General features: G+C 62.1%; 1 protein-coding gene across 3 annotated transcripts in view; it reads left to right on the top strand.

The window, feature by feature from the left end:
- The window catches only part of KDM4B (lysine demethylase 4B), a 129,068-nt gene that overhangs the window by 99,269 nt on the left and 3,349 nt on the right, over window positions 1-26,450 (top strand). Inside the window, exons 11-22 of one of the 3 annotated variants that reach the window (XM_027085388.1) lie at window positions 4,778-4,879; window positions 5,229-5,428; window positions 13,161-13,603; window positions 14,039-14,159; window positions 16,145-16,323; window positions 18,600-18,822; window positions 20,463-20,539; window positions 20,844-20,899; window positions 21,080-21,188; window positions 25,414-25,599; window positions 25,681-25,845; window positions 26,292-26,411. In XM_027085388.1, the coding sequence (XP_026941189.1) occupies window positions 4,778-4,879; window positions 5,229-5,428; window positions 13,161-13,603; window positions 14,039-14,159; window positions 16,145-16,323; window positions 18,600-18,822; window positions 20,463-20,539; window positions 20,844-20,899; window positions 21,080-21,188; window positions 25,414-25,599; window positions 25,681-25,845; window positions 26,292-26,411 (1,981 nt within the window). Of the gene's footprint in view, window positions 1-4,777; window positions 4,880-5,228; window positions 5,429-13,160; window positions 13,604-14,038; window positions 14,160-16,144; window positions 16,324-18,599; window positions 18,823-20,462; window positions 20,540-20,843; window positions 20,900-21,079; window positions 21,189-25,413; window positions 25,600-25,680; window positions 25,846-26,291; window positions 26,412-26,450 lie in introns of those variants that run through there. The other 2 variants (XM_027085394.1, XR_003428393.1) reach the window with 2 other exon arrangements.

Genomic DNA, 26,450 nt, shown 5'->3' with positions numbered 1-26,450 from the left:
CGCCAGGTGGGACCCCTGCCCAGCTGGCGTCTTCGCCTTGCTCCCCTCCCCCGCTCCTGCCTGCCTGCCTGAGCAGCCTTCCTCCATATGCAGGCTGCGTTTTCTTCTCGGCTCCTGATTATTTTCAAGGAGAGCTTCAAGGAATGCTCCGCGTTGCCCACATGTTCCAGCAGGTGTGCGCTCTGCTGGACACTCACACGCACTCTGTGCAGAGCATCTGAGCAGCCGGGCTTGGAGGGAAGTGGGGGAGGGGAAGTGTGCTCCTCTCCGGACCCACGGGGCCCCGTTCCTCCCCAGCTTCTGCTGCTCCCCCTGGCGGGACCTCCAGCTGCCCACGCAGGAGGCTAGAGCCCGCTAGCCCTGCTCGCCCAGCCCAGCAGCTCCCGCCCACCACCTCTCCACCTCCCATCCTCGGTCACCATGGAAACAAGGAGCCAGGGAGCACATCCCTGCCCCCTCTGCTGCCCCCAGACCCACCAGGAGCCAGTTTGGTCTCGCCTCTCCCCCTGTACCTGATGCCCTGGCCAGGCTGTACACGACTGCACCTCCGACCCACTCCTTCCAGCCACCCTGACCCTGCCACGCTCCTGAGCCCTTTCCTCCGGTGCAGCTCCTGTCCGCTCAGAAGGGGCCATGACTATGGGGCCTGCCAGCCCCTGCGGCCCCAGGAGCTTGTTGTCCCTGTGACTTCACCAGAAAACCCACTGAAGGCCACACCTACTCGCCGTGGGTCAGGGAACACTGGAGGAAGGGGCTGCGACTCCTGGCCAGGAAGCCCCAGATCCCTCCCCGGGGAGTCAGAAGTTCTGGGCAACAGCCCCACCTTGGGATGCCCAAGGGGCTGTGTGCCCTGGGCCCCTCAGTGAGCCCCCTCACTCTGCCTCTCCTGCCACCTGAGGTCCAAGGACACCTGCTCCCATCTTGGAAATATCAGTGTAGGGATTTGGACTCAGTACCAATACCTAATTCTTATCATCTTCGCCAAGTGACATCCCGTTAAGCCTGGCAAGTAAAGTGCACGTTTATGTCCACCCTCCTCTGAAACACCATGAAAACGACTGTAAAGGAGGGACAGGGAAGAGGAGAGGGTACGAGCAGCATCGGCAGACTCTGAAGGAAGGAAAAGAGGGGCAAGTGACACCTGACTTTGCAGCACAGAGAAAACTCGAGTCCGTGGACCTGTGGACGGGGAGTGGGCTGGTTCAGGCCACAAGGCCTGGGACTCAGGCACGGGCGCCTGCTGGGGCGGGGACCGCGGTGTGCTGGAGGCATCGCTGAGCTCAGGGCCTCCTCCTCCACCCCATCCCCCAGCAGAAGGCGCTGGCCCTACTGCTGGGGAGATCAGACGTGCCAGCCTCACATATCCCCAACCGCAGGGCCGGGTCAGAGTGGCCCAACGGAACAAAGCCACACATGTGATATTGGGGGTCCCCCGTGAAGTGACAGGGCTCCCACCTGCCCGCTCCTCTTCTAGGAGCCCTGCTCACACACAGCTACCAGCGAACATCTTAGTCCCTTGTACGTCATAGCCAGGGGTCCCTAAACCCCTGAAGAAACTCAGTGTGAAAGAGTCTCAAACAAAAAAAAGCGGGACCCCACAGGAGAGGCCATGCAGTGAGCAGAAGAAAACTAACTTCTGCGAGAGGGCAGGTGACTTGGCATTTATGGAAGAACCTGCTGTATAAACAAAAAGGCTTTTAGGAAAGAGATGGCTCTTGGACATTTAAAAGGGAGCAAAGGACTTCCCTGGTGGCGCAGTGGTTGGGAGTCTGCCTGCCAATGCAGGGGGCACGGGTTCGTTCCCTGGTTCGGGAGGATCCCACGTGCCACGGAACAGCTGAGCCACAACTGTTGAGGCTGTGCCTTGTTGTGCGCCACAACTACTGAGCCTGTGCCCTGGAGCCTGCAAGCCACAACTGCTGAGGTCCACACGCCTGGAGCCTGTGCTCCACAACGAGGGGGGGCCGCTGCGGTGAGAGGCCCGCGCACCGTGGTGAGGAGTGGCCCCCACTCACTGCAGCTAGAGGGAGCCCATGCACAGCAATGAAGACCCAACGAAACTAAAAAAAAAACTTTAAAAGAGCAAAGAAATGTCCGAGGTGGGTTGGGAGCCAGCTTGAGGAAATCTAGAATGCAGACTTTTCACAACTCAGGTTAAACAGAAGATTGCAAAGCCTCTGGAACAAACAAACAGGTCAACGGGGCCCAAGCAGCACTGGACTTGGCGATCATGATGCTACAAGCTAATAGACAAAGGACAAGGGTCTTAAAGGTCAGGAGAGCAATCATTTCAGCCCAGGAATACCCAGCCAAATTACCAACTTCGTATGGGAAGAGAATAAAGATCTTTTGAGACAAGCAAAGTCCCAGGTTCCCCCTCCTTTCTGAGAAAGCTGCTGGAGGATGTGCTCCAGCTAAACAAGGGCATCAACCAAGGAAGACATGGGATCAAGGAAACCAGATCCAACTCAGGAGTGTCCAAGGCAGTCTCAAGATAAGAGGAGGGCCTCAGGGTGTCATTGAGGAGCATGTGACCCCTGCCTAGGAGGCCACACCAAGATCTTGGAGAAAACCAGGAAAGCTAAGCGTCTAAGAGAGGGGGCCAGTTACTGACTCCAGAAGGAGTGAGCAAAGAATGCAGTGCGAGCAGCTCTGTTGCTCACGGATGAACTATATTTACAGGATCAGAAAAATGTAATATAGAATCTCACCACAACCAAAATGGGAGAGAAGCCAGGAGGGGTTGAGGTGGGCAGGATGGCCACAGCCTAAGTGTCTGTGCTGGCAACTCAGCAGAGAAGCCAGAACCAAAAAACAGCAGCAGCGTGAGGAGACACATGCAAGTCAATACAAGAAGAAATGGCTAAAAGAGGGGAAGGCGTCGCATCTGGGGAGTGGGCCCAGAGGATGCTGTACGGCCAGACTGCGATTAGGGTGTGCGCACAGCTCCCCACAGCTGTCAGCAAGTCAACCCCAGGTTCCCCCGGTGTTATTTCCCAGCTTATGTTCTCACAGAACAGATCCTCCTTTGCATGCCGACGTTCACCTCACTTTCCCCTCTGCAGTAGGGCCTGTCCCTTCGCCTACGTCTCTGCACCTAGTTCCACCCGTTCGGGGGGTTGGGGGGGGTCCCTGCGTTGGTGCGGCCCAGTGGTTGCTGGGGGTATGGTGCTGGGGGCAGAGCTCTGAGCCCACTGGTGTGTCGGGGGCCGAGGAAGGCCTGGGCTCTCTGGGGACCCTGAGGCGGGCAGGGGCAGAAGTGGCCTCTGGGCCAGTTCCGGGTTGGTGGGGGTGGGGGAGGGCCGGAGAGGGGGTGAGGAGTGGGGCAGCTGCCGGAAACCGAGGCCAGGTGAGTTGACGGTAGGAGGGTGCCCCTCTGCTGGGTGCTGGGGCCAGCGTGGGGGTTCGCTTGTGGGCACCTGGCCCTGCAGCATTCCCAGACCCCGAGAGAAGCCTCCCGATGACAGCTGGGGAAAAGCCCGGAGCTTCCCGCCTGTGTCCGCGTCGGGGCTGCACCTGGCATTTCCCAAACTCGCTCGGTGTGGAGAGTGTACCAGGGGAGGCCTGAGTCTTTCGTGCCCCCTCCCGCCCCCATCTGTTGCCGACTCCCCCGCCCTGTCCCCGCCCGCCTGTCCTCCTGCACCCCTCCCCCTCGCAGTGCGCCCTTGCACGCCATGCTGTGTGTGATGCCATGCCTCTGCCCATGACGCGCCCTCCCTGGAATGCTCCCTGCTTTCCACCTTTGGTCATCAGGGTGGTTCATGCTGCAGACATCAAGTAGGGCTTGTCGTGTGCCGGGCATTGCCTGGGCTCAGGGCACAGAGCCAGGGGCCCTCAAGTTAGGCAGCTGAGCAGCAAGGGACCGGCAGTGGTTAGCGGTTAGCGTCAGGGGACAGTTAGAAGGAGGCACCCCAGGGGCCAGCAGTGTCGGGCCGGGAGGCAGCAAGGAAGCCGTGAGCCCCCAGCGTCCTGCTGCAGACGCCCCTGGGAGGAGATGCGGGTCCTGGCATCTGGAGCCCTTGGGGCCTCCCTGCCCACCCGTCCCCAGTCAGACAGCCCTGCTTCCCCTTGGTGAGCACTTGGTCCTTGGAGGTGCGGCTGCCAGGGACCCTGTAGGGTCTCCTATAAGGTCTTGGTGTCTGACCCCACTGGGGCCACATGGAGAGCTCCCTGGGGGAGGGAAGCCACGGCCAGCGCCAACAGCTCTCTCCAAAACAACCCCTCGGCTGTGAGACCCGGAGCCTGTGGCTGTCCTGGTGTCCCCTGCCCAAGGCTGAGCCGCTCCACCGCCCTGGCCCCTGCATCAGCTCCCGGGCCAGTCACACACCTCCTGAGGTCTCAAAGCTGCACTGCCCCCTCCCTGGAAAGTTTCCAGGAACCGGCAAGGACGTCCCACCAGGACCCGGCAGGGGTGCCCTGGCCACTAACCTGCAGCCCCCCTCCCTTTGTCGCTTTCCTTTCTTCCTTTTTAATCCCAATTCCCCCTCATTTTCACTAAGAAGCCACAGCTCAGCCTCAGCTGGGATTCTCACTTGGGGCCTGAGGACCGCCCTCCATCCCGTCCGGGGACTGTCGCAGCCCCTGAGGCCGGCGTGGGCAGGAGGTGAGGGGGGCCGGGGCGCAGCTTAGAGAAGGGGCCACCGCGGGCTCTGGGCTCGGAGCTCCTGCAGGTGGAGAGGATGCAGGGAGAGCCCGGGGCCCCGCGAGGCCCTGCGGCGAAGCGTCTAGGGAGTTAACACAAGTCCTAGAGAAAAACCCCCTGACATTTACGTTCTAGACAAATTAGTCTGAAAGAAAACAGACACTGGAAAAAGACTGAGGAGGAGAGGAAACCAAGTCTAGAGAGGAAGAAAGAGCAGACCAGGAGGCCGGGGCTGTCGTAAGTGCACCTTTTGTCTGTCGCGCAGGCATTTTCCACGAGCTTCTGTTTCCATCTGAGCCCACGCTCCCCGTGTCTCCCGCCCCACCACACAGAGGCTCCTGGAGCCCGTCTGTCCCGCCATCCCATCTCCAGCTGCCATCGGCACGCGCTTGACACCCACCTTGCCATCCCCTCCCCTCCCCCAGGCCTCTCTCCCTCCAACGCCCCTGCCCCCAGGAGCCAACCCCACCCAGGGCCCCCGCTTCCCCGGGCCTCCTGGGGGGCTCTGTCTGCTGGACAGGGCGCACAGCCCAGGGCTTCTCCCTTCCGTTGTTTCGCCTCCCGTCTGATGAGCCTCCCTCTCCAGGTCTCACCGGAAGCGGAGCCAGCCCAAGAAGCCCAAGCCGGACGACCCCAAGTCTCCTGGCGAGGGGGCAGCTGGGACGGCCCTCCTGGAGGAGGCTGGTGGCGGCATGAAGGAGGAGGCCACACCAGAGGCCGACCCCGAGGAGGAGGAGGAGGAATCCCAGCCGCTGCCGCAGGGCCGGGAGGCCGAGGGCTCCGAAGGTCAGTCCTGCTCGGTGCCTGTGCTGGCCAGGCCCTGCGCCTTCAGAATCCCATCCATGTGTCTTGTGGGCAGGGAGGGCGTTTTCTAAAAATGTGCATTCTGGGAGTGCTGTGAGAAGTCCCTCTTCTCCCAGAAACTGAAGTCCATCCAGCTGCTGAAACAGAATCCACAGGTGGGCAGCTTGAAACAACGGGCTTTATTCCTCGGTGCTGGAGGCTGGGAGATCAGGGTGCTGGTGTGCCCTGGTGCTGGCGAGGGCCCACCTCCCGGTTTGTATGTGACCCTCTGTCACTATGTCCTCAGGGGGAAGAGAGAGCCAGTGAGCCCTCTGGCCTCTAAGGTCACTGATCCTTAGCCAGGGCCCCACCCTCATGACCCAGTCACCTCCCAACCAGCCCACTGCGGGGCAGGGTTCAGCATGAACCTGGGGGCACACAGACACAGTCCGTAACAGAGGTGTTCTCTGCTCAGTTGGGAAAGGGGATGGCCTGCTGTTTGCAGCCAGATGCTGGACGTGCCTGCGGTGGGGATGCCCCACCTGCAGGCTGGCGTTGAACAAAAAAACTGTATCTGGGCACCATGGTGGGTGTGTCTCAGAACCGTACCCTTTACACTGCCTGGGGCCCGTTAGTCGCGGAACATGACTCCGTGAGCGTTTGAACGTTCCCCACTCCCATGTTTTATGGTGCTCCTTTTTCTTTTCCACGGCTGGTTTCACTTTCCTAATTTGCAGCTTCAGCTGCTCACACGTTGGCACCTAGCAGCTGCCCCCCCAGGTGTAAAGGAGGGGCCGGGCGGGGCTGGGGGGCTGGTGGCAGATTGCCAGGCAGCAGTGCCTCGGGCCCCCATCACAGGCCATAGGTCGCTGGAGGGTTCCTCTTCGGGACTGTGTCTTGGAGCAGGTGAGCCGGCACAGCTCTGCCTGGCTTGGGGTCAGGCCCTCCCCGGGGTGCTCGTGGCTGGTGTCCCAGATGATGTGGCATTCCACCAGGCACCGAGAGGGGCAGGCGCATGCCCCTGATGTTCCCACGGGCTGGAAGGGGGGGGTGTCCCTGCGGGGCCCCAGGAGCTGGAGGCAGGGAAGACTGGAAAGTTTCCTGGGTAAATTGCGTGCTGGCCTGTCCCAGACAGCCTGGCATGACACTTGCCTGGTGGGCATCACGAAACAGCCCGGTCCACACGGGAGGGTCTGGACAGTCCGGGGAGGCAAGACACAGGCGGCGGGGGGCGGGGAGGGGGTGTGCGTCGGCACAGTCTGTGCGCAGGCACAATCATCCCGTGGAAATGGACCCAGAGGCTGAGGCCTGGTGACGCAGGGAGCTAGCGGAGTTGCCAGAAACGGGCTGGACACACAGAGCCGCCCCACACTTGTCACATGTGGGTGTTCACAGAACACATGGTTTTGAAGAAAATCCTACCTATAATGAGAGCATCCAGAGGGTGATGCAGGCTGGAGCAGATCTAACAGAAGATAAAAGACCTTTATGGAGAAAATTAAGAGACGTTTTTGAAAGACAAGGAGGAGCTGTAACATATACGGGGCTGCATGTGTTAGGGGGGCTCCCTGCAAAGGTGCTGGCCAGCGGCCTTGGGGGATGTTGATTTCGATGCAGCCGGAGGGAGCAAGGCCCGAGGAAGAGGGGTCAGGAGAGGTCAGGGCTACGTGACCGGCCAGCTTGCAGGCAGGAGCAAGGATACTGTCCGGGGCTGCAGTGAAGGCCACTGCTCTTCCCCGGGGCGACCCTCACATGCAGCCCCAAATGTCACACGGGCACCCACGCCCCATGTCCCGTTTACTTAAAGTTCAGAAAACACGCCAGGCAGACACTGGACTGTTTAGGGAAGCATCCGAATCTGCTGGGGCTGCCGTGCGACAAAGTACCCGACACAGGGCTTCAGGAACCGAGGTTCATTGTCTCTCGGTCTGGAGGCCGGAAGTCCGAGGTCAGGGTGTGGGCAAGGCTGGTTCCTTCTGAGACCGCGAGGGAGGGTCTGTGCCAGGCTTCTCTCCTTGGCTCGTAGACGGCCACCTTCACGCTCACACGGCCTCTCCCTGTGTGCCAGTCTGTCTGCATTTTGCCTTTCAGAAGGACACCGGTCACATTGGATGAGGGCCCACCCTAATGACCTCATCTTATTAACTCATGACATTAGCAATGACTGTTTCCAAATGTGGCTGCATTCTGAGGCCCCGGGGTTAGGACTTCCACACAGGAATCTGGGGGACACAGTTTAGCCTGTAACAGAGTAAACGTGCCAAACCAAGAGGGGCCCCCTCGGAGCGGGTGGTCTGCAGCTGGGAGGGGCACGCGCTCCTTCCGGCTCCGTGCCTGTGTCGTGAGTGCTCCGGGCCCCAGTTCCATGGGGCGAGTCAGAGCATGGGCTGCGGTGGGTGAATGAATGATGGACCCTCTGCTGTGGGCTCCGGGATCCAGGGCCCCGAGTCCCATCAACAGGTGAGGCGTTTGCATCTGACTCCAGAGGCCGTGGAGGTGAGCTGTAGGGAGGTTAGGACAGTGGTTGTTGACATGGCTAGGTTGGGGTTCTGGCCCAAGAGGTTGGGAGACTCGGCAGGTGTCCCTGGTGTGACTGGTAAGGACTGGGGTGGTGACCGCCCTGCCCCAGGGTGGGCTGCGTGGGGCGGGGCAGGAGCAGGCTGGGCTCTGCACCCGGACGCCCCAGGTGGCACCTTGTAAAGTTGCCAGGGGGCATCGGTGCTCTCACGGGGGCGGGGTAAGTGGGAGAAAAAGCAGGTGGAAATAAAGAGTCCAGGTTGAAATTTGGGGACCGGGCCCTGGACGCCGCCTCGGCAGGCCAGTGGGGTTGTTGGAGGGTAAAAAGACAGGACGCACACCCCGCTCAGGGCCTGTGGGAGGACGCCTGTCCCCAGGGTCTTGGCTCAGGGCCTGTGGGAGGACGCCTGTCCCCAGGGTCTTGGCTTCAGCCCGAAGCGGCTTTTCCCAGGAGTGGAGTCAGCCTGTCGGGGGCCAGCCAGGGCGGGGGCTCCTGGGCCCGACCAGTTCAGACAGTCCCGAGAGACGAGGGTTTTAGCAGGACCCCTCCTGGGAAGGGTGGGAAGGATGCCTTGCGACCATGGGCATCTCTCCTCCCTCTCGAGCAGGTGCAAGGGGCTGCCGGCCTGAGGCCGGATGCAGGGCAGCCAGCAAGAGTAGACGCACTGTTTACCCAACTGCTTAGCAAAGGAATAATGGCTCTCTTTTCGTTAATTGAGTTGCGTTAAAATGAACCTTCGCCCAAACCCATCGACTGTTTATAGAGACAGCCGCACCCCCATGCCCCGTCACCTCCTGCTTGGGCCCGGCCCCGTCACAGGGACACTGTGCCTCGGTGTCTCGGGATCCCAAGAGCTGGCCTCAGGCTCACGCACGGCGAAGGCCCGGTTCCTCTCCGGTTTTCCCTTTTCTAAGCAGATTGTTACCTAAATGGGGCGGGGTAGGGGGTGGTCTCTGTGTCCACTGAGAGTAAAACATGCTGGTGTAGACCAAACCCTGCAGGATGTGTGCCCTCCTTCCTGGCATCTGCAGCCACTCTGTCCCCCTTCCAGGGCCTCAGCCCAGGACCCCCAGGGCTTCTCCAAAATGCCTGCAGGCTCCGTGCTCTGTGGTGGGCTCAGTGTCACGTGGCTGTGGACCCCAGGCAGAGCGGGGACGTTCCCAAGGAGGCACCTCTGCTCACGGCTGGCTGCTTCCCTTTTCCAGACACCCCGTCCCTGTTCCACTCCAGAACCTGGTTCCCAAGGAGGAGGAGTTGGGGGTGTTGGGACATCTCCCGGAACATCAGCCCCTCTAGAGGGGAAGGGGTCCCTTCAGGGGACAGAAGGAGGCTGCCACAGCTGGGGAGCCACACGCCCCAGTCGGGGGCTGTCCCTCAAGCCCTTGGAGGAAGATCGCTCTGAATGCATCAAATAAATAAGTGCTCACAGTCGGGGGTGACAGCAAACACGTCTGGGGAACGAGTGGAAGACGTTAAAGTGGTTTCTAGACTCCCTTTAACGCCAGCTTCCTGCCCCTCAGCGCTGTGAGTGTGAGGGGCGTTCGGGCGCGAGGACAGGACATTTTGTTTTAGGTTTGCGTGGGGAGGGCGTGTGCTTGCCGCCACTGCTCACGTAGGAAGCTCCCTGACTGGAGTAGGCGGAGGCGGGCAGGATGGAGGTGCCCGGACCCTACAGGGGCAGGAGGGGGCCCGGCTGGCTGCGGGTCCCTTGGCCTGGGGAGGGGGGCTGCTTCCCCTCCTGGCTGCCAGGTCCCACCAGCTCCCACTGCCGGGGGTCTGCAAGAGCAGCTGCCCTGTGGCCTGGCCCAGGATGGGACCAGCAGCCTCCGGCACAGCAAGCCCTGGTCCTGGCGGGAAGGCAGCCCATGTCCACCTGGCTTGCTGGGACCGCAAGGGCTCCCTCCTCCTGCCTGGCGCTGGCCAGCTCTGGCCAAGCACGGCCACTGTCCCTTCTGGCAGCTCTGGAGCTGGGGGTGGCAGGGGCAGCGGCAGGGCCCCAGGAGGGCTGGTCCCAGAGTACGTGGTCCCCCGCAGGGCAGAGCAGGGCCGGGGATGGGTGTGCAGCCGCCCTGGGTCACTTCCCCCTCCCTCACGCACCTTTTTTGACGGCTTTAGGACAAGACCCCGGGGCGGCTGCACCCAGCGGTGAGCAGCAGGCTGGGCGGGGCATTGACACTCACGCCACAGTCCCCTGGCCTGGCCTGGGCTCCGCTCAGGAGGGATGCGGGCTGGCTGGGCCAGGCAGGGCAGGGTCCCTAAGCCAGGCAGCAGCCCTGCGCCCCCTGCTCTCCCCTGGGAGAACTTTGGTGGGAGAGGAGGCATGGGGGCCCTGGAAGCTGGCGCGGCTGTAACATCCGTCGGCAGTCGGGGGATTCTTGGCTGTGCCTCCCCGCGAAAAACAAGTGCCAGACGGGCCTCAGCAACCCTGCTGGGGCAGAGGGGTTCCCTGCCATTCTGCGCCCCCTTGCACACCGGGGGTGGTGAGAGGCCCTGTGTGCTGGGGAGGGACCCGGCTCGGGTCCGAGCCACCGTTCCAGCTCCATTTCGAGGCTCCTTCAGGCGGGCCAACCAAGGGGCTTTCCAAGTGCGGCCTGCCTGCCCTAGGCCTGCGGTGGTCCCCACGGCGTGAGGACAGACGGGGCCCGGGCCCCGCAGCGTCCCTAGTGCCCTTGGGCTTGTCCTCTAACAGGGTCCTCTGGGTGCGCCCCCGTCAGCTTCCCAGGGCCTAGTGGCCGTGAGGAAGGAGCCGGGGACGTGTCCTTCCCCAGCAGCATCTGGAGCCGGGGCAGCTCGCAGGCTCTGCTGTCCTGAGGCCCGGGAGGCCGTCGTTGGACTTCCATTCGGGTGGCCGCACTGTCAGGGAGGAGGGCATAGTGGATTTCCTTAGAGAACAAAGCCGTTTCTCCGGAAGTCCCTGCTGCCGTGTCAGAATGGGGCTCTGGGCTGCCTCAGCGCCATTTCTATAAATCAGTAGAAGCGGCAGGAAAGAGCCTGATCTCCTGGGCCCTTGGTCACCTCCTGGGGCTGGGCTGCTGTCACCAAACCTTATGAGCAGTGTTTACCCCACACCTCTCCCCGCCCCCCACCTTTCAGCGCCCCCCCATCCCCCCTCTCCCACGTCTCCTGGGACAGGGAGGTGACCTTTAGTGGCCAGGACCATCCAAGTCCAGCATCTGCAGAGGAGAAGCAGCTTTGTCTGCGGAATGCCCATTTCCTTTCCTTGGCTGGATAACTGTTCCTGGGGTGCTGTCAGTTGGGGGGTCCTGGGGAGCGTGCTGGGCTCCTCCAGGTGGGCAAAGGCACAGGAGGGATCCTGACTGCACCCTTGCCCTTGGAAGGCTCAGGGCCAGAGGGCATGGGGGGCGCTGGCAAGCGCTCCCTCCTCTGAGCCTCTCTTGAAAAGCTCGGCTGCCTGCTCAGGACCCTGCGGGCTGCAGCGACCAGAGGGGCCCCTCCACGAAGGCCAGGCTGGCTCAAGCCTCTGCAGCTTGCCTAGTGGGGGCCGCGGGTGGGGGTTGGCTCCCTCCTAGCGCTCAGGGCCAGGGATCTGCCTGGAGGAAGGGAGGGAGGGCGCTTGCTTGACCCCTTCCTGGGTCAGGGCCGGTCAAGGACTAAGTGATGGCCTTGCCCTTGGGAGCATCATCCCACCTGTGTCGTTATCTTTGGCTGAGGGACGGGGGTGAAACACGGACAGGTTTTTATAGTAAGAGGTAAGTGTGGATGCCGCGGGGACCAGCAGACCCTGTCACGTGTCACGTGGTAACAGGTTTAGCCGGGAGAGGGACCACTGCTTTTCTGCGAGTTGTCCTTTCCCGGCCCTCAGAGACCCAGACTGTGACGCATTGGAACCAACGGTTCACGGGTACCATCAGTAGGATGACCAGTACGTCCCCGGGTATCAGCTGCTGGCACACCTCATGTGACGTCCTGAGCCTGTGGGGACCCGGGACAGGCAGTGAGGGCCTGAGCTCGTGTGCCCATTCTCCAGGTGGGCAGGGAAGGCCCGAAGGCTGTGCTCTGAGCCGCTGGTCCTTGTGGGCGGGCATCCCTGAGGCTCTGCACACCTCGCCCTGAGCACAGCAGGCCTCGTGGAGCCCCCCGCCCACATGCATCCCCAGTGGCTATGTGATGTGACCACAGAGACCCAGTGGCTGAAAGCAAGTCTTATTCTCCGACATTTCTAGGGGTCAGGAGTCCGACATGGGTCCCGCTGGACTAAAATCCAGGCATGGGCAGGGCTGGCTCCTCTGGAGGCTCCAGGGGAGAGTCATTCCCTGCCTTTTCCAGCTTCTAGAGGTGCCGCATCCCTGGCTCTCGGCCCCGTCCTCCATCCTCACAGCCAGCAGTGCCGCATCTCTCTGGCTTCTTCCGCAGTCACGGCTCCCCTGGCCCCAGCTGGATCCCCTGCTTTTAAGGATCCCTGTTAGTATGTGGGGTCCGCCTCGGGATCCTCAGCTCCACCTCATCTGCAGATCCCTGCTGCCACGTCAGGTTCCGCGTGCACAGGCCCCGGGGCTACAGTGTGGGCGTCTTTGGGGGCCATGACCCCTCCAACCACACCGCCCGTCTCCGTTTATTTGACGAGCTGCACGCCCGCTGTGGTCCTGAATTAAGATGCCGCTGAAGACGCTCCCTGTCCACCTCCCTCCCCACCCCGTCACCTGTCAGGAAGCCCCACAGCGCCGGCCCTCGCGTCTTCCGGGCGCTGCAGGCCCCTCTGGCACTTCTGTTTCACACAAGTAGAACCACTTGTTTATGGTTTGTTGTCTAAGGTTTTGCTTTTTAAAAATTCCACAAACTGTGTGCGTTTACTGTAGAAATAAAGGAAACTCAGACACATGAAAAGAAAATGCATCCCACCTCCTCCCCCCTCCCCTCAGAAAGGATGTTCAGAGCCGGTCTCTTCCCAGCTGCTTTCCGACAGCTCGCCTCGGCGCCCCGTGCTCATTCCAGAAGGTGCTCTGAGCCTGTGGCAGGACTCTTGAGGCCAGGGTGCTGCTGCTCCAGGGCTCGGCCGCCTGGCAGGGGGACCTGGCAGCAGTGACAGCTGCCCGAAGCCCGGGTTCCTTGGGGGAAGGCCTGTCTGGGCCAGAAGGGGCCCTCAACTAGTGCAGCCGGCTCCCACTCCGGCTGGGGGGCTCGAAGGGGGTGCCTGGCCACTGGCCCCTGGGGTGCCCCGGCCCCCGCCTCTGACTCATCTCTCTTCTGTCCCCACAGAGGACGGGAGGGGCAAGCTGCGGCCAGCCAAGGCCAAGAGCGACCGGAAGAAGAAGAGCTATGGCCCTCTGCACCTCCACCACCCGCTCATGCCCCAGCTGCCGCCGCTCCCGCCCACCCAGTTCCCCACCGAAGAGGTGCCCCTGCTAGAGATCCCGGCACCAGCCACCGGCCCTGAGGCCGCCGAGGAGAACCCCCCGCCACCACCTCTCAACGTGGTGCCCCCCGAAGCACCCAGCGAGGAGCCAGAGGTGAAGCCGCGCCCCATCATCCCCATGCTGTTCGTGGTGCCGCGGCCCGGCCCGGCGGCAGGCGACAAGGGCCGCGTGTCCTGCCAGCAGGCCTCTGAGCACTTTGCCCAGAAGGGCCCCACCTGGAAGGAGCAGGTGGCCCCCATGGAGCTGACGGGCCCCGAGGAGGAGAGCGGAGCCGGCGAGGTGCAGGTAGGGGGCAGTGGGTCCCTGGGGCCGGGGGTCCCCCTGCCCCACGTGCTGGCCACAGCCCCGCTCGTCCAAACGGCCCCTGTGGATCCTGTCCCGGAGGCCAACGGCACGTACGTGGTTTAGAAACCACCGTTGGGGGAACTTCCCTGGTGGTCCAGTGGTTAAAACTGCGTTCCCAAGGCAGGGGGCCTGGGTTTGATCCCTGGTCAGGGAACCAGATCCCACGGGCCGCATCGAGGACCCGGCACAGCCAAATAAACAAATGAATATTAAAAAAGAAAAGAAAAGAAAAGAAACCACCGTGGGTGTTGGCTGCCCGCTTCCTGGGGTCTTTTGCCCCTGACTGAGGACACTGGGGTCCCTCTGAGCTGGGCTCCACCGCCTCTACTTCCGGCCCCAGAGCTGCTCCCACAGAGGCCTCCTGTGCCATTTTAGGCTCCGTCGACCTTTTCCAAGTTGAAGATGGAGATCAAGAAGAGCCGGCGCCACCCTCTGGGCAGGCCACCCACCCGGTCCCCGCTGTCTGTGGTCAAGCAGGAGGCCTCAAGTGACGAGGGTGAGCAAGGGTGCCCCTGGCTCTGCTGTGCCCCTGCCCTGCCTTCCGCTGCCACCCGCCCGGCTTGCTCACTCCCGCCACCCCCAGCCGAGGTCGGGCCTGCAGACCCCTCCCCGGCACAGCCTCAGACCCTCCCCAAATGCTGTGGGGCCGAGGTGCCCCCTGCCCAGCCCACAGCTCCCGAGTCAGGCCCGGCTGCCCCCAGGCCTCTGCCCTGCCCTTGTTTGCTCCATTTCCCCGGGGGCGCTTGCTCTCCTGGGCCCAGGGCCTCAGATGTCGAGTGGGGCCTCTGAGGGGCAGGTGCAGCCACCTGGGCTCACACCCCAGCCCACTGCCCGGAGCCGGGGACCGTGGTGCCATTTGCCTTTCTGTGACTCGGTTTTCCCATCTGTAAAATGGGGTCTTCTGGCCCCCCTCAAGGGGTCCTGCCAGGGAGGTGCACGGGGCTGAGGCCTGTGAAGCGTGTGGCCTGGTGCCAGGCACACGGTGGGTGCTGGGAATGCCGGGAACGCCGAGGCCAGTTGTCACCCAGAGCTCCTGGTGCGATGCTTTCACAGTCTCCGTGGTAACCTCTGCCCCCTCCTTATCCTGTGAGAACTGAGAAGATGCCGTCAGCAGAGGCTCCTGCCCACGACCCCCAGCACACTTGCCGTGGCCCTTGTGCGTTTGTGTCCCTTCCTGGCCCTCCAGGTGAGCGAGGACCACACCTCATCCTCTCACAGCCTCGGGATCTGTTTGGATGCCTGGCGCAGAGCGTTTCCAGAGGGCAGCAACGAACGATGGTAGAGGTGCCGGCCACATCCCCCAGGGAGAGACTTGAGAAATGGATTCAGAGTTAGAGGATCATGGAGCAGCATGGGGCCCGGAACTGGCCCATTTCCAAGTCCATTTCCAGCAGAGACGTCCTGGCCCTGCGCTCCCTGCACCGGAGACAGGGCCGCGTGACCCCGAAGTGGGAGAAGCTGCTTCGAGAACAGAGGAAACCTCGCCCTTGGCCGTCACCCCGCAGACACCTGTGACTCACGATGCTCCGGGCTCTGATCTCTGACCTGAGGCCAAGCTGCCCTCAGGGAAAGTCAGCGCCGGACTGGGGAGCGGCCAGTCCCAACAGAAGTGACCCTGCCTGCCTGAACCCAGCGTGCGCCTGGGAGAAGTTGGAATAAGAGGCGGTGGCACTGGAGCTGGAGGGGCAGAGACGGAGAAGCTTCTATTTAACACTCGGCTGAAAGTCGGAGTGATTGTCTTACGTGCAGAAATCCTGCTAAGCCCATTTATCATCTTCCGCTTCAGCCTTCCGTTTAAGACGCACGCGGAGTGTGAAAAGTGCCTGGGTGGCTTCTTTGATTCTGAACCTAATTTGAGGGCGAGGACACGGAGGGTTCTAGAAGCGGGTCTCGGGCTGGAGCTCTGGGAGCAGGAGGGGCCTCTCTGGAGATCAGATGCAGCCCCAGGGTCCCCGTGCATTGAGGCAGCCTCTGGCCTTACAGCTGGGACGGCTGTGGTACCAGCCATGCTGGCCCAGCTGCTGGGAAGGTTGGGGCCCCAGGGATGAGGACCCTGCTCCTTGGGCAGGTTCCTGGGGACTGCTGACGCTGATGCCAGGGCAGATGGCACCCCTGTGTCCTCAGGAAGTGCAGGAATGGGATGTGGGGGATTGCAGACAGTGAGCTGGGAGTCGAGGCCGGCGGAGGCCAGCCCGGTGACAGGTGATGGGAGGGACATCTGTCAGTGGCCTCCATCTTACAGGACATTGGGGCAGCAGTGCCCCTGCCCGACTCCCAGGGGAGTCTGTGCCTGACCTGCCAAGGCCTGACCATCCCATCTCCTGTCCCCAGATGGGATCAGCCCTGAGCTGAGGGGGGCCAGGGCACCTCCCTGCGGAGGGGCTCAGGGGCCGAGAAGCGGGGACCCATCCCCTCGAGCGCGCACTGGGTGGGGTGGGGCCCTGGGTGCTGAAGCTCCTCCCCCCTCCCACTTTACTCCAGAAGCCTTCCCTTTCTCTGGGGACGAGGACGTGGGTGACCCCGAGGCCTTGAGGTCTTTGCTGTCCCTGCAGTGGAAGAACAAGGCGGCCAGCTTCCAGGCTGAGAGGAAGTTCAACGCGGCGGCCGCCCTGACGGAGCCCTACTGTGCCATCTGCACCCTCTTCTACCCGTACAGCCAGGTGAGCCGGTGCTGAGGGACCCCCAGGCCATGCCGGGCCGGGCAGCATCCGCCTGCTCCCGGTGGCGCCAGGGCTCGCTCTGCCTGAAGGGAGTCCCTTCCCCCTGAAGGGAGGGTGATGGGGGCCAAGGACCCATTTGCTGTTGGAGCCACAGCGGGCTCGGTGGAGAGCCCGACGGAGGCCCCTGTGAGGGCTGCGGGGAGAGAGCCCAGGGCCTGCGTTTCATTGGAAGGTAATTTATCAATGTGCCTCAAAGAGGATGAGAGTGCAAGGAATCATCTCAGATGGCTGTCCTCTGAGAGGCCCTCAGCCCAGCCCAGGGGGCAGCGCAGGCAGGGGGCCCGGGGGTGGGTCCAGGTAGGCGCCTGCGTGGTGAACGGGGGCTGGCGGTGGGGGGCTGGGGCTGGGCGAAGACCCACGCATGGCCTGGCGCCACGCGGCCGCCAGCTCTGTCCTGAGTTTCCAAGTTGTGATCGTGGCCTTTCCCCGCACTCTGCCCTGTACCATCCACCACCACGTCCTCCCGGTTTCCTCCTTAACCGGTTTCCTGCCATGTCCCCCTCCCCCAGCCCTGACCACTGCCTGCCTCCTGCCCTTCCTGTTAGCACCTCACCACAGCCACGCATGGCCCAGCTGGAAAGCCCGCCAGGCTCACCACGGCCCCCGGCCTCTGCACATGCCCCACAGCCATCCTCTCCTGTGATATCTGCCCCCGCACGCACACACAGCATGCTCCGTGCTGTCCCCCAGCATCTCCCACACACCCACCCAGGCCTCTCCCTCGCCAGATGGATTTCTGTTCACTCTTTGATTCCACCCAGCTGCCACCTCTTCCAGGAAGCCTTCCTGGACCTGCTATCCCAAGCTGACTCTGGCATGCCCCCCAGCTTCCCCCACCCGCCTCTGCTCTTGCTCCTGCCCTCTGTTTATCAGCCCTTGGAGGACAGGGCCGGGTCTCACTTGTTTTGGGGTCCCCGGCTTCCAGCCTAGTGCCTGGCATCTTCCACGTATTAGCTGAGCTAGCCGAGCTCTGTGCCCCGTGCTGAGGGCAGCACACCCATCTCGAGGGCTCTGCCACTCAGAGCTGCCAGGACCTGTGGTCCCTAAGTGAGCCAACATCTGGTTGTGGAAACAAGTAAGACGAAACGTCCAGACAGACGTCTTCTCTAGGCACGCCCCTCGCCGCTGGAAGTCATCACTGGGAACACTGGCTTAAGAGGCGAATCTCCTTAATCCCGGTTGCTAAGTGAAGCATTGTGACTCAGCTTAATCACGTCCACGGTGTCAGTGGGACTTGCGGGGCTGCCGCTTCCGCAGTCCGGAGCCCTCAGAGTCGGGGACCAGGCTTCGCTTGTCCCATATCATGGGAAGGGCTGTGGCTGGACATTCTGCCTGTTTGGAAACCAGCCGGTCCCCTAATCCAAGTTGCCACATGGGGCGCCCCAGGGCCCCACCACCACACACACACAGTGCATCAGGCCAGTGGTCTCTGGTGGCCTCTTTCCTTATGCCCTGAGCCGGTCAGAGTCCTTCTGTCACTGGGTGCTGGGGAGGCTCATCTGGGAGCCCCACCACCCTGTGACAGGCCCAGTGTTGCTGGATGCCGGTGCCATGCGCAGGATGTTTTCATCACAGTCTCTTCATCTGATTGGATTTGGGGGGACTGGGGTACAGCCGTCATGGGGCGCGTGTGAGTCACAGGTGGGGAGAACGCCCCACATAGATACACAGATAACACGGCATCAGGTGATGGTCAGGACCACGAGGACAGACAGAGCAAGGAAGGCCTGGGGGCCCGCTGGTTATGTGAGCAGAGATCTGAGCGCCCCAGGCGGTGGGAACGGCACATACAAAGGCCCCAGGGCAGGACCACGCCTGGCGTTTGGGAGGAACCGTGAGGGGGCCCTTGTGGCCGGAGCAGAGCGAGCCAGGGGCAGTGGGATGCGGGCGAGAGGGGTGAGGGCAGCAGGGCAGTGTCTGTGCTGTCTGCAAGTAACCCTAAGTGGGAGGGCTTCTGGGTGGATGGGACAGAGTCTGACTGCCTTTGGGGAGGATCTCTCGGGGGCTTCTGAAGCAGGGTTGGGGGCTGGGAGGGTACGTCAGGGACACCCATGGTGGGGCAGTTGCAGGTGTCCTGGTAGGGGTGCTAGTGCGGCAAAGAGCAGCCTGGGGTGTGCTGCTTGGGGACGGAGGGGCAGAGGATAGACTCAAGGATGTCAGGGGTCCCTGCCCGCCCCACGCTGGGCTCTCCACTGATGGCGGCCCTCCTCCTGCAGTCCCTACAGACCGAGAAGGAGACTCCCCAGGCCTCCCTCGGGGAGGGCCCCTCGGCCACACCGCCTTCCAAAAGCGGTCAGAAGACACGGCCGCTGATCCCCGAGATGTGCTTCACCTCCAGCGGGGAGAACACAGAGCCACTCCCCGCCAATTCCTACATCGGCGATGACGGGACCAGCCTGCTGATCTCCTGTGCTAAGTGCTGCCTGCAGGTCCATGCCAGTGAGTGCTGGGGAGCGGGGAGAGCCGAGGGGTCCACCACACAGCCCCGCTTCACCCTCCCGAGACAGCCACCCTCGCCCCTTCCTCTGGCTGCTGCTTCGGGCCTATAGCGGGACCTGGCGTCATGGGGTGGGGGTCTTGACCTTTGGGGGCAGGTGTCCTGCCCTTCCCCCTGGCCAAGGCAGGACTGCCTGGTCAGCCTCCTTCTGGGAGGTTGCACCGAGGCCTGCCCTCCCCGCCCAGGGCCTGGGAGGCCGCAGGAGATCAGGTACCTGTCAGGGGCTGTGACGCTTTTAAACTCCACACTTTGGGGCCGGAGTTGGAACTGATGCTAGAGCTGAGGTTCTAGAGTGGTTCAGGGGTCGGATTTATCTCTGCCATCGGTGACTACCCTCCCCCAAACCCTGAAGTCCCAACCATAGCCTGAGACAGGAAGATGGATGTCTGTCCCCTTCTTGGGTGGGAGGGGGCAGCGAATGTGAGATTAAGCTCCCAGGACAGGGAGAAAGCTTCCTGGAGCCGCTTAATTTTGCGTGTGTACATCTCTGTCCAGCGCCCGCCCTGCAGAGGCCTGCCCGGAGCTCACTCTGTCTCTTGGCTGGGAACCCGTCTGCTCTGCCCGGCCGGGCCCGGCTGTGAGACGTGCTCCTGGGCAGATGGGCCCCCCGGGGTTGGGGTTGGGGGGGAGGGGGTGGGCAGCAGCCAAGCTCACCACCCTGCCGCTCTCGAGGGGCCTGAGGTCCAGCCACGCAAGGGGAGAGGAGCCTCCCTCATTGCCCTTGGGAGGCAGAGTCCTCAGCACAGGCATCTTCCTTGAGCCCTGGCACCAGACAGAGGGGGACACCCCCAGGCCTGACCTTGGCTGAGGGCCCCAGGGGATGGAGCAGGGGGCCAGGTGTGGGCTCTCGGGTACCTTGCCGTCCCTCAGGGTGCCCCCTTCCCGCTGCCTTGCTTTCTCCCTGTCCTTTCCCCAGGGACCTCTCAGTACTGGCCAATGGCCCCTCTAGCCCACAGAGCCCGTTTGGTGGGTAGCGAGCCCCGGCTGGCTCAGGGTCCCCGCAGGACTGCTGGGCAGTGACCCCGGGTGAGGCAGGGTCCTGGGGCAGGCTGTGCCTTCTGCCCTTGCTCTGAGGCATGGTCCTCCGCCCCTCCTCCATGCCCCCTCCCCCATGCTCCCTCTGCGACTGTAAACCCGGACCACATCCCAAAGCCAACACCTTGGTAACCCAGAGCCTCCGGCTGCGCTTTTGGAAACAGTGGACTCTGGGCCCAGCTCTGCTGCTCTGAACTCAGGGCTCCCCGAGGCCCACCTTGCATCTCACACCACCGCTGGGCCACCTTCCTCTCTCTCAGCTCAGAAGAGCCTGGGCGAGCCTCCCAGACTGGGGTGGGGGGCGAGGGCCAGGCTGAGCCTCCAGACCCGGCAGGGCTCCCGCTTGGGGGCCAGCTCTCCTTCCCCGCGTCAGCTTCCAGACTTTCTCCGGCTCTGTGTGCAGTGGCCCGGATTGAGGTAGAGCGGTTGGTGAGCACAATTACCCTCAATGCCGCAGCCGCCCTTCACCCCGCCCCGGGGGCGGGAGGGGGCTCCGTGCAGCCCGCGGGCAGCCGCGGTGACAGATACGCTGGCCCCTGTCTTCCAGGTTGCTACGGCATCCGCCCAGAGCTGGTCAACGAGGGCTGGACGTGTTCCCGGTGCGCGGCCCACGCCTGGACTGCGGTAACTCGCCCCTGCAGAGGCCTGCCCGGAGCCCCTGGGGTGGTGCTCTGAAAGCCGGCGCGGCCCGTGGGGGAGCCGGTCCTGGGCCCCGGGCTCGCCCGATCCCGCAGGGTGACCTTGGGCTGGCGGCCTCACCTCCCTGGGTCTCGGGTGGAGCCCGACGCACTCTCTCGGCCCATCGCTTCCTGTGGCCGCTAGTTTGAAATGTAAGGACCGTGGGCGGGGGACGGAGCAGGTCCCGGAGCAGCAGGCGGGCGGCGCCGCCCTGCACACCCCTCACCTGGCTGTTGTCTGGTCCCTGTAGGAGTGCTGCCTGTGCAACCTTCGGGGAGGCGCCCTGCAGATGACGACTGACAGGAGGTGCGTTAGAAGGGACTCTCCTCCTGGGGTGTCCTGAGGGGCGATTCGGGGCGGGGGCCGGACCGGCAGGAGCAGATGAGGTCCCCTCGGCCTGGCCAGCCGGTGCGCACAATCATGAGATGACCCCAAGGGCACGGAGCGCACCTGTGACCCCTGACCCCACCCGCTCCGCCCCCCCAGGTGGATCCACGTGATCTGCGCCATCGCCGTCCCGGAAGTGCGGTTCCTGAACGTGATGGAGCGCCACCCCGTGGACATCAGCGCCATCCCCGAGCAGCGGTGGAAGCTGGTAGGGGCCCTGGAGAGTCCCTAGGCCCCAGGGATGCAGGGTAGCTGCCAGGGAAGCAGAAGTCGCATTTCAGTTTGGCCAGCAGTTACTCTTTGAATAGCCATGGGGGTACCCGGAGAAAAGCAGGGCGCCCCTCCCCGTCTCTATTTCCAGCTTTTCACACAGAGGAAGCCACCCGCACTCTGCCCAGTTCTTTCTTGCCTAACCTGCGATATGCCGCCAAACAGAATTTTAAGTACCCAATCCAGTTACAGTCATCGAGCAGGGCTCTAGAATGCCTTCATCATGCCTAACTGAAACTTCTCACACGTTAAACGGCAGCTCCCTATTTCCCCTCCCCCACCCTTGCGACCATCACTCTGCTGTCTGCTTCTGTGAGTTTGTTTCCTATGCCTTGTGGAAGTGGAACCACGCAGCATGGGTCCTTCTGTGTCTGGCTTTTTTCACGGAGCAGAATGTTCTCAACATCCATTCACATTGCTGCAAATGGCAGGATTGCCTTCTCTTTCATAGCTGAGTAATATTCCATTGTATTTCTGCATCACATCTTCTTTATCCGTTTTCTGTCAAGGGACACTTAGGTTGCTTCCAGGTCTTGGCTGTTGTAAACGATGCTGCAGTGAACATGGGGGTGTAGGTGTCTTTTCAAGATAGTGATTTTTTTTCCTTCAGACAAAAACTCAGGAGTGAAATTGCCAGATGGTATGGTAGTTCTATTTTTAATTTTTTGAGGAACCACCATCCTGTTCTCCACAGCAGCTACACCAATTTACATTCCCACCAACAGTGCATGTGGGTTCCCTTTTCTTTCTATCCTCAACAATACCTCTTGTCTTCTTGATGATAGACATTCTAACAGGTGGTTTTGATTTGCATTTCCCTGATGATTAAGTGATGTTGACATCTGTTCGTGTACCTGTTGGCCATCTGTATGTTTTCTTTCTTTTTAAATTTATTTATTTTTGGCTACGTTGGGTCTTCGTTGCTGCGCACAGCCTTTCTCTAGCTGCAGCAAACGGGCTGCTCTTCATTGTGGTGCATGGGCTTCTCCTTGCGGAGCACGGGCTCTAGGTGCACGGGCTTCAGTAGTTGTGGCATGCAAGCTCAGTAGTTGTGGCTCACGGGCTCTAGAGCGCAGGCTCAGTAGTTGTGGCGTACAGGCTTAGCTGCTCTGCGGCATGTGAGATCTTCCCGGACAGCGCTCGAAGCCGTGTTCCCTGCATTGGCAGGCAGATTCTTAACCACTGAGCCACCAGGGAAGCCCCCTCTATATGTTTTCTTTAGGGAAACGTCTATTCAAGTCCTTTGCCTATTTTTGAACTGGGCTGGTGGCTTTTTTGCTCCTAAGTTATAGGAGTACCATCACTGGCCCCTCTAAGGAGCACGGCCATCCTTGGGCAGGTGTGGTCTTGCAAGGCTCACGCCTCCTGCTCTTGCTGGTCACACACACACCCCTCCCCCATCTGGGAGAGGCTTTGGCTCAGTGGGCAGTAGGCAGACAGTGAGCAAACACTGGCTTCCCTTCCCAGCTTGGCCACCAGCCAGTTGTGTGACACTGGACAGATTCCTTGACCTCTCTGTGCCTCAGCCTTCCCCTCCGTAAAATGGGGCTGCTAAAAGTCCCCTGTGTGGGGAGCATCAGCTGGGCCACAACAGAAAGCGCTAATCATGCCATCTGAGCACCAGCATGTGCTCTCAGGTCATCACCACCTGTGAGTTTGCAGGTGGCCGTGTGGGGGACATGTGGGTGATGGGATGTGTCTTGTGGCATCTGGGAGCTAGGTCCTTGGCCCAGGGGTATGGACAGCATCCTGGCTGCTTTTCCTGCCTGGTTTATTTCCCAGCTGCCTGGCGCAGGCCTGGCTAGTGACGCTCCTCCAGGCCTCTAGTGGGCAGGAGGCAAAGAAATGGGGCTGCGGGCACTGAACCCAGCGGGGAGTCCCAGCGAAGGCAGAGACACCGACCGCGGAGCCCACAGGTGCGGGGCCCCCGGGCAGGGCTGAGTGGGCAGCCAGCTGGAGCCATGTGGGAGGGGACGGACGGGGCTTGGTCAGGAAACGGGGGGCACTGGGGCCAGCGCCAGCCCCGCCCAGCAAGGACGGGCGTTAGGAAGAGGCTGGCGCCTGCGGGTGATTCCTCCAGGAGCACGGGCGGGAAAGGCCTCATTATTCAGGTGGAGTGATGGTGCGGTGCGCTCTGCCGTGATAGAGCCTCCCTCCCAGACGCCTTATGGATCATCTGACATTTCCAGCTTGCAGCCTCTTCATTACCAGCACTTGTAACGATGAATTAAAAATCCTTTTACACCAGGCTCGCTTGTACTGCCTAATGGAGCCTCGCACGGAAGCCGGTGGTTAACTCCTGCGTGCCCGGCGCCCGCCTGCCTCCCTGGGGCCATGTGCAGGCCGCAGGCTCGGGGACGGTCACGCCTGGTCACCCGCCCAACTGTCTGTCCCCGTGACTCCCTGGCCACTGGTCCTGGTGAGCGGGGGTGGCCCCAGCCTGCCGGCGGCCTGAGCCTCGTGCTCACCCTCTCACCAGGCCAGGTCAGGTTGCGAGGCTGCCGGGGCGGGTGCCCTGAACCAGCTCTGCCCTCTCGTTGGCCCTGCCGTGAGGTGTAGAGGCCGGTGTCACATCCTGATGGGAGGGAGGGTGGGCTGGCAGGCAGGCAGTGAGGGATGACGGCAGGGGCCGGTGGGGAAGAGGGGAGGCCGGAGACATAGGACATGGTGCCTTGCAGCCTCCATGGCTGATGGCACACCCAGCCGCAGCCCTTGGCCTCCTCTTGGCCACTGTTCTCCACCAATGTCCACACCCCACCCTGTACCACCCCCCATCCCCACCCCCGCCTCACTGCCTCCAGTGAGGGAGTCCCAGACACGGGACTCACCCTTAAGGCAGCCCTGAGCTCAGCCCTTGATAAATGGCCCGATGGGGGCCTGGCCTGTATTCCTCATGACGGGTAAACTCGGAATAATGAGCTGCCACCGGAGGCTGGATTGAACGAGCTGCGTGTCAGGCCTGGCTGTCAGGTTTCTCCCGGGCCTCGGCTGTGGGGTCGCGGCCCGGTCGCCAGGGCAGCTGTGCTCCACCTTCCGCTCCCCGTGGAGCCACGCAGAGCACAGTCCTCAAGGGCCGTGTTGTGCTTCTGCACCTGTCCCCGCAGGCCGGCTGGAGAATCAGGCATCGACGGTTTAATAATGAGATATCATTGCCATCGATTGGCGCCGGGCAGCACTCCTGCAGCGCCTTTGCTGTGGGGCTTCTCTGGCTTTTGAATGCGGTTTACAAAGCGGTGAAGGCCCGCTTATTAAACGCCCAGAGTGACGGGCTGGTGGTTGCTGAGTGGTGGCAGGGCGTGGGCGTAGGTGCACATCGGCGGCCTGGGAGCTGATGCCCAGCAGAGCAGGTCACCCAGGCAGGGCGTTCCCACGGTGTGGGCCCTCTGCCCCTCCTTATGAAGGGCTACACTGCAGCGTCTCTCATTCAAAATTAAGATAAAATCCCCCATTTTATTTATATATTTATTTTCTTTAAAAAAAAAATCCCCCATTTTAAAGAGAACATTTTCCTTTTACTACATTCACAGAGTTAGGCAACCATCACCTCTATCTAGTTCCAGAACATTCCATCACCCCAGAAAGAAACCCCCTCCCTATCGGGTGACTGCCATCTCCCTCCCTCAGCCCCTGACAACCCCTAACGCACTGGCTGTCTCTGTGGATCTACCTGCCTGTTCTGGACGTTTCCCATCAGTGGAATCACACCCTGTGTGTCCTTCTGTGCCTGGCTTCTCTCGCTGAGCATCGTGTTCTCAGGGTCCATCCACGTTGTAGCGAGTGTCAGTGCCTCTCTCCTTTTCATGGATGAATCACGTTTCACTGTGTGATTGTTGGTGCCTATTCCAGTCTTGGAAGTGCTCCTGGGGGGAAGTGCTCCTGGGGGGCACTGTGTGATTGTTGGTGCCTATTCCAGTCTTGGAAGTGCTCCTTGGTGGGCCTGGGGTGGTTTGTGGGGGGCTCTACATCGCGGTCAAGACTCTCCCAGGATGCCTCCACTCAAGGCCGGCTGCCGGGACTCCGCACTCCAGCCCTGGGTCTCAGAGTCACTCCCAGGAGACAGACCTGGGGGCCCGGCAGGAGGCCTCCCAGCCCCAGGGGGCGGGGGCGGGGGCGGGGGCAGAGGCACCGGCCAGAGCCCCATTCCCACCGCCGTGTCCCCGCAGAAATGTGTGTACTGCCGGAAGCGGATGAAGAAGGTGTCGGGCGCCTGCATCCAGTGCTCCTGCGAGCACTGCTCCACCTCCTTCCACGTGACCTGCGCCCACGCCGCTGGCGTCCTCATGGAGCCAGACGACTGGCCCTACGTTGTCTCCATCACCTGCTTCAAGCACAAGTCGGGGGGTCACACTGTGAGTGCCCTCCTGCCCTCCGCCCTGTTTCCCTGTCCGCCCACCCGCCCCGCTGTGTTCTGACACCCCCTCCGCCTCCAGGTCCAGATCCTGAGGGCCGTGTCCTTAGGGCAGGTGGTCATCACCAAGAACCGCAACGGGCTTTACTACCGGTGCCGCGTCATCGGCACCACCACGCAGACCTTTTACGAAGTGAACTTTGACGACGGGTCTTACAGCGATAACCTGTACCCAGAGAGCATCACGGTGAGCAGCGCAGGGCTGAAGGGGGCAGGGCCAGTGGCGGTGGGTGGGGCGAGGGGCGGGCACAGGCGCAGGGCAAGCGTTGCCCTTAGGAAGGGAGGTAGCCGGATCCCTCACAGGGGTCCCCTGCATCCAGGGTCACCATTGTCCCTGATGGACAGGCCCAGGCTGTAGGGCCCCAGCTAGAAAGCGCCACCTGTTTCTGTAGAAACAGCAGAGAGCCAGGCCAGTCTAGATATGCCTGCAGGTGGGCGATACCCCAGGGCTGGGATGGCCACGGCACCCCCGGCCTCGGCACCTGCCCACAGCTCCCCTTGATAGTTCAAGCTGAGAGCACTGCCTTCTTCCTGGTGGCAAAATCTACCAGATGGGACCTTTCTTAGCCCAGGCGAGCGCGGTGACAGAGGCCGAGGGCGCCCCTTACCCCCCGCCTGTCCTTCCTTCCACAGAGTAGAGACTGTGCCCGGCTGGGTCCCCCACCTGAGGGCGAGTTTGTTGAGCTCCGGTGGACTGATGGCAACATCTACAGGGCCAAGTTCATTTCCTCTGTGACCAGTCACATCTACCAGGTGAGGGGGTCCTGTCTACCAGGTACAGGGATGGGCTGG

The sequence above is a fragment of the Aethalodelphis obliquidens genome, unplaced genomic scaffold (genome assembly GCF_003676395.1).
Source record: "Aethalodelphis obliquidens isolate GAN/ISIS:26980383/991018 unplaced genomic scaffold, ASM367639v1 scaffold53, whole genome shotgun sequence".
Classification (NCBI taxonomy): Eukaryota; Metazoa; Chordata; class Mammalia; order Artiodactyla; family Delphinidae; genus Aethalodelphis; species Aethalodelphis obliquidens.
Note: the sequence above shows the minus strand (reverse complement) of the source record. Positions and strands in the feature narration are given on the sequence as shown.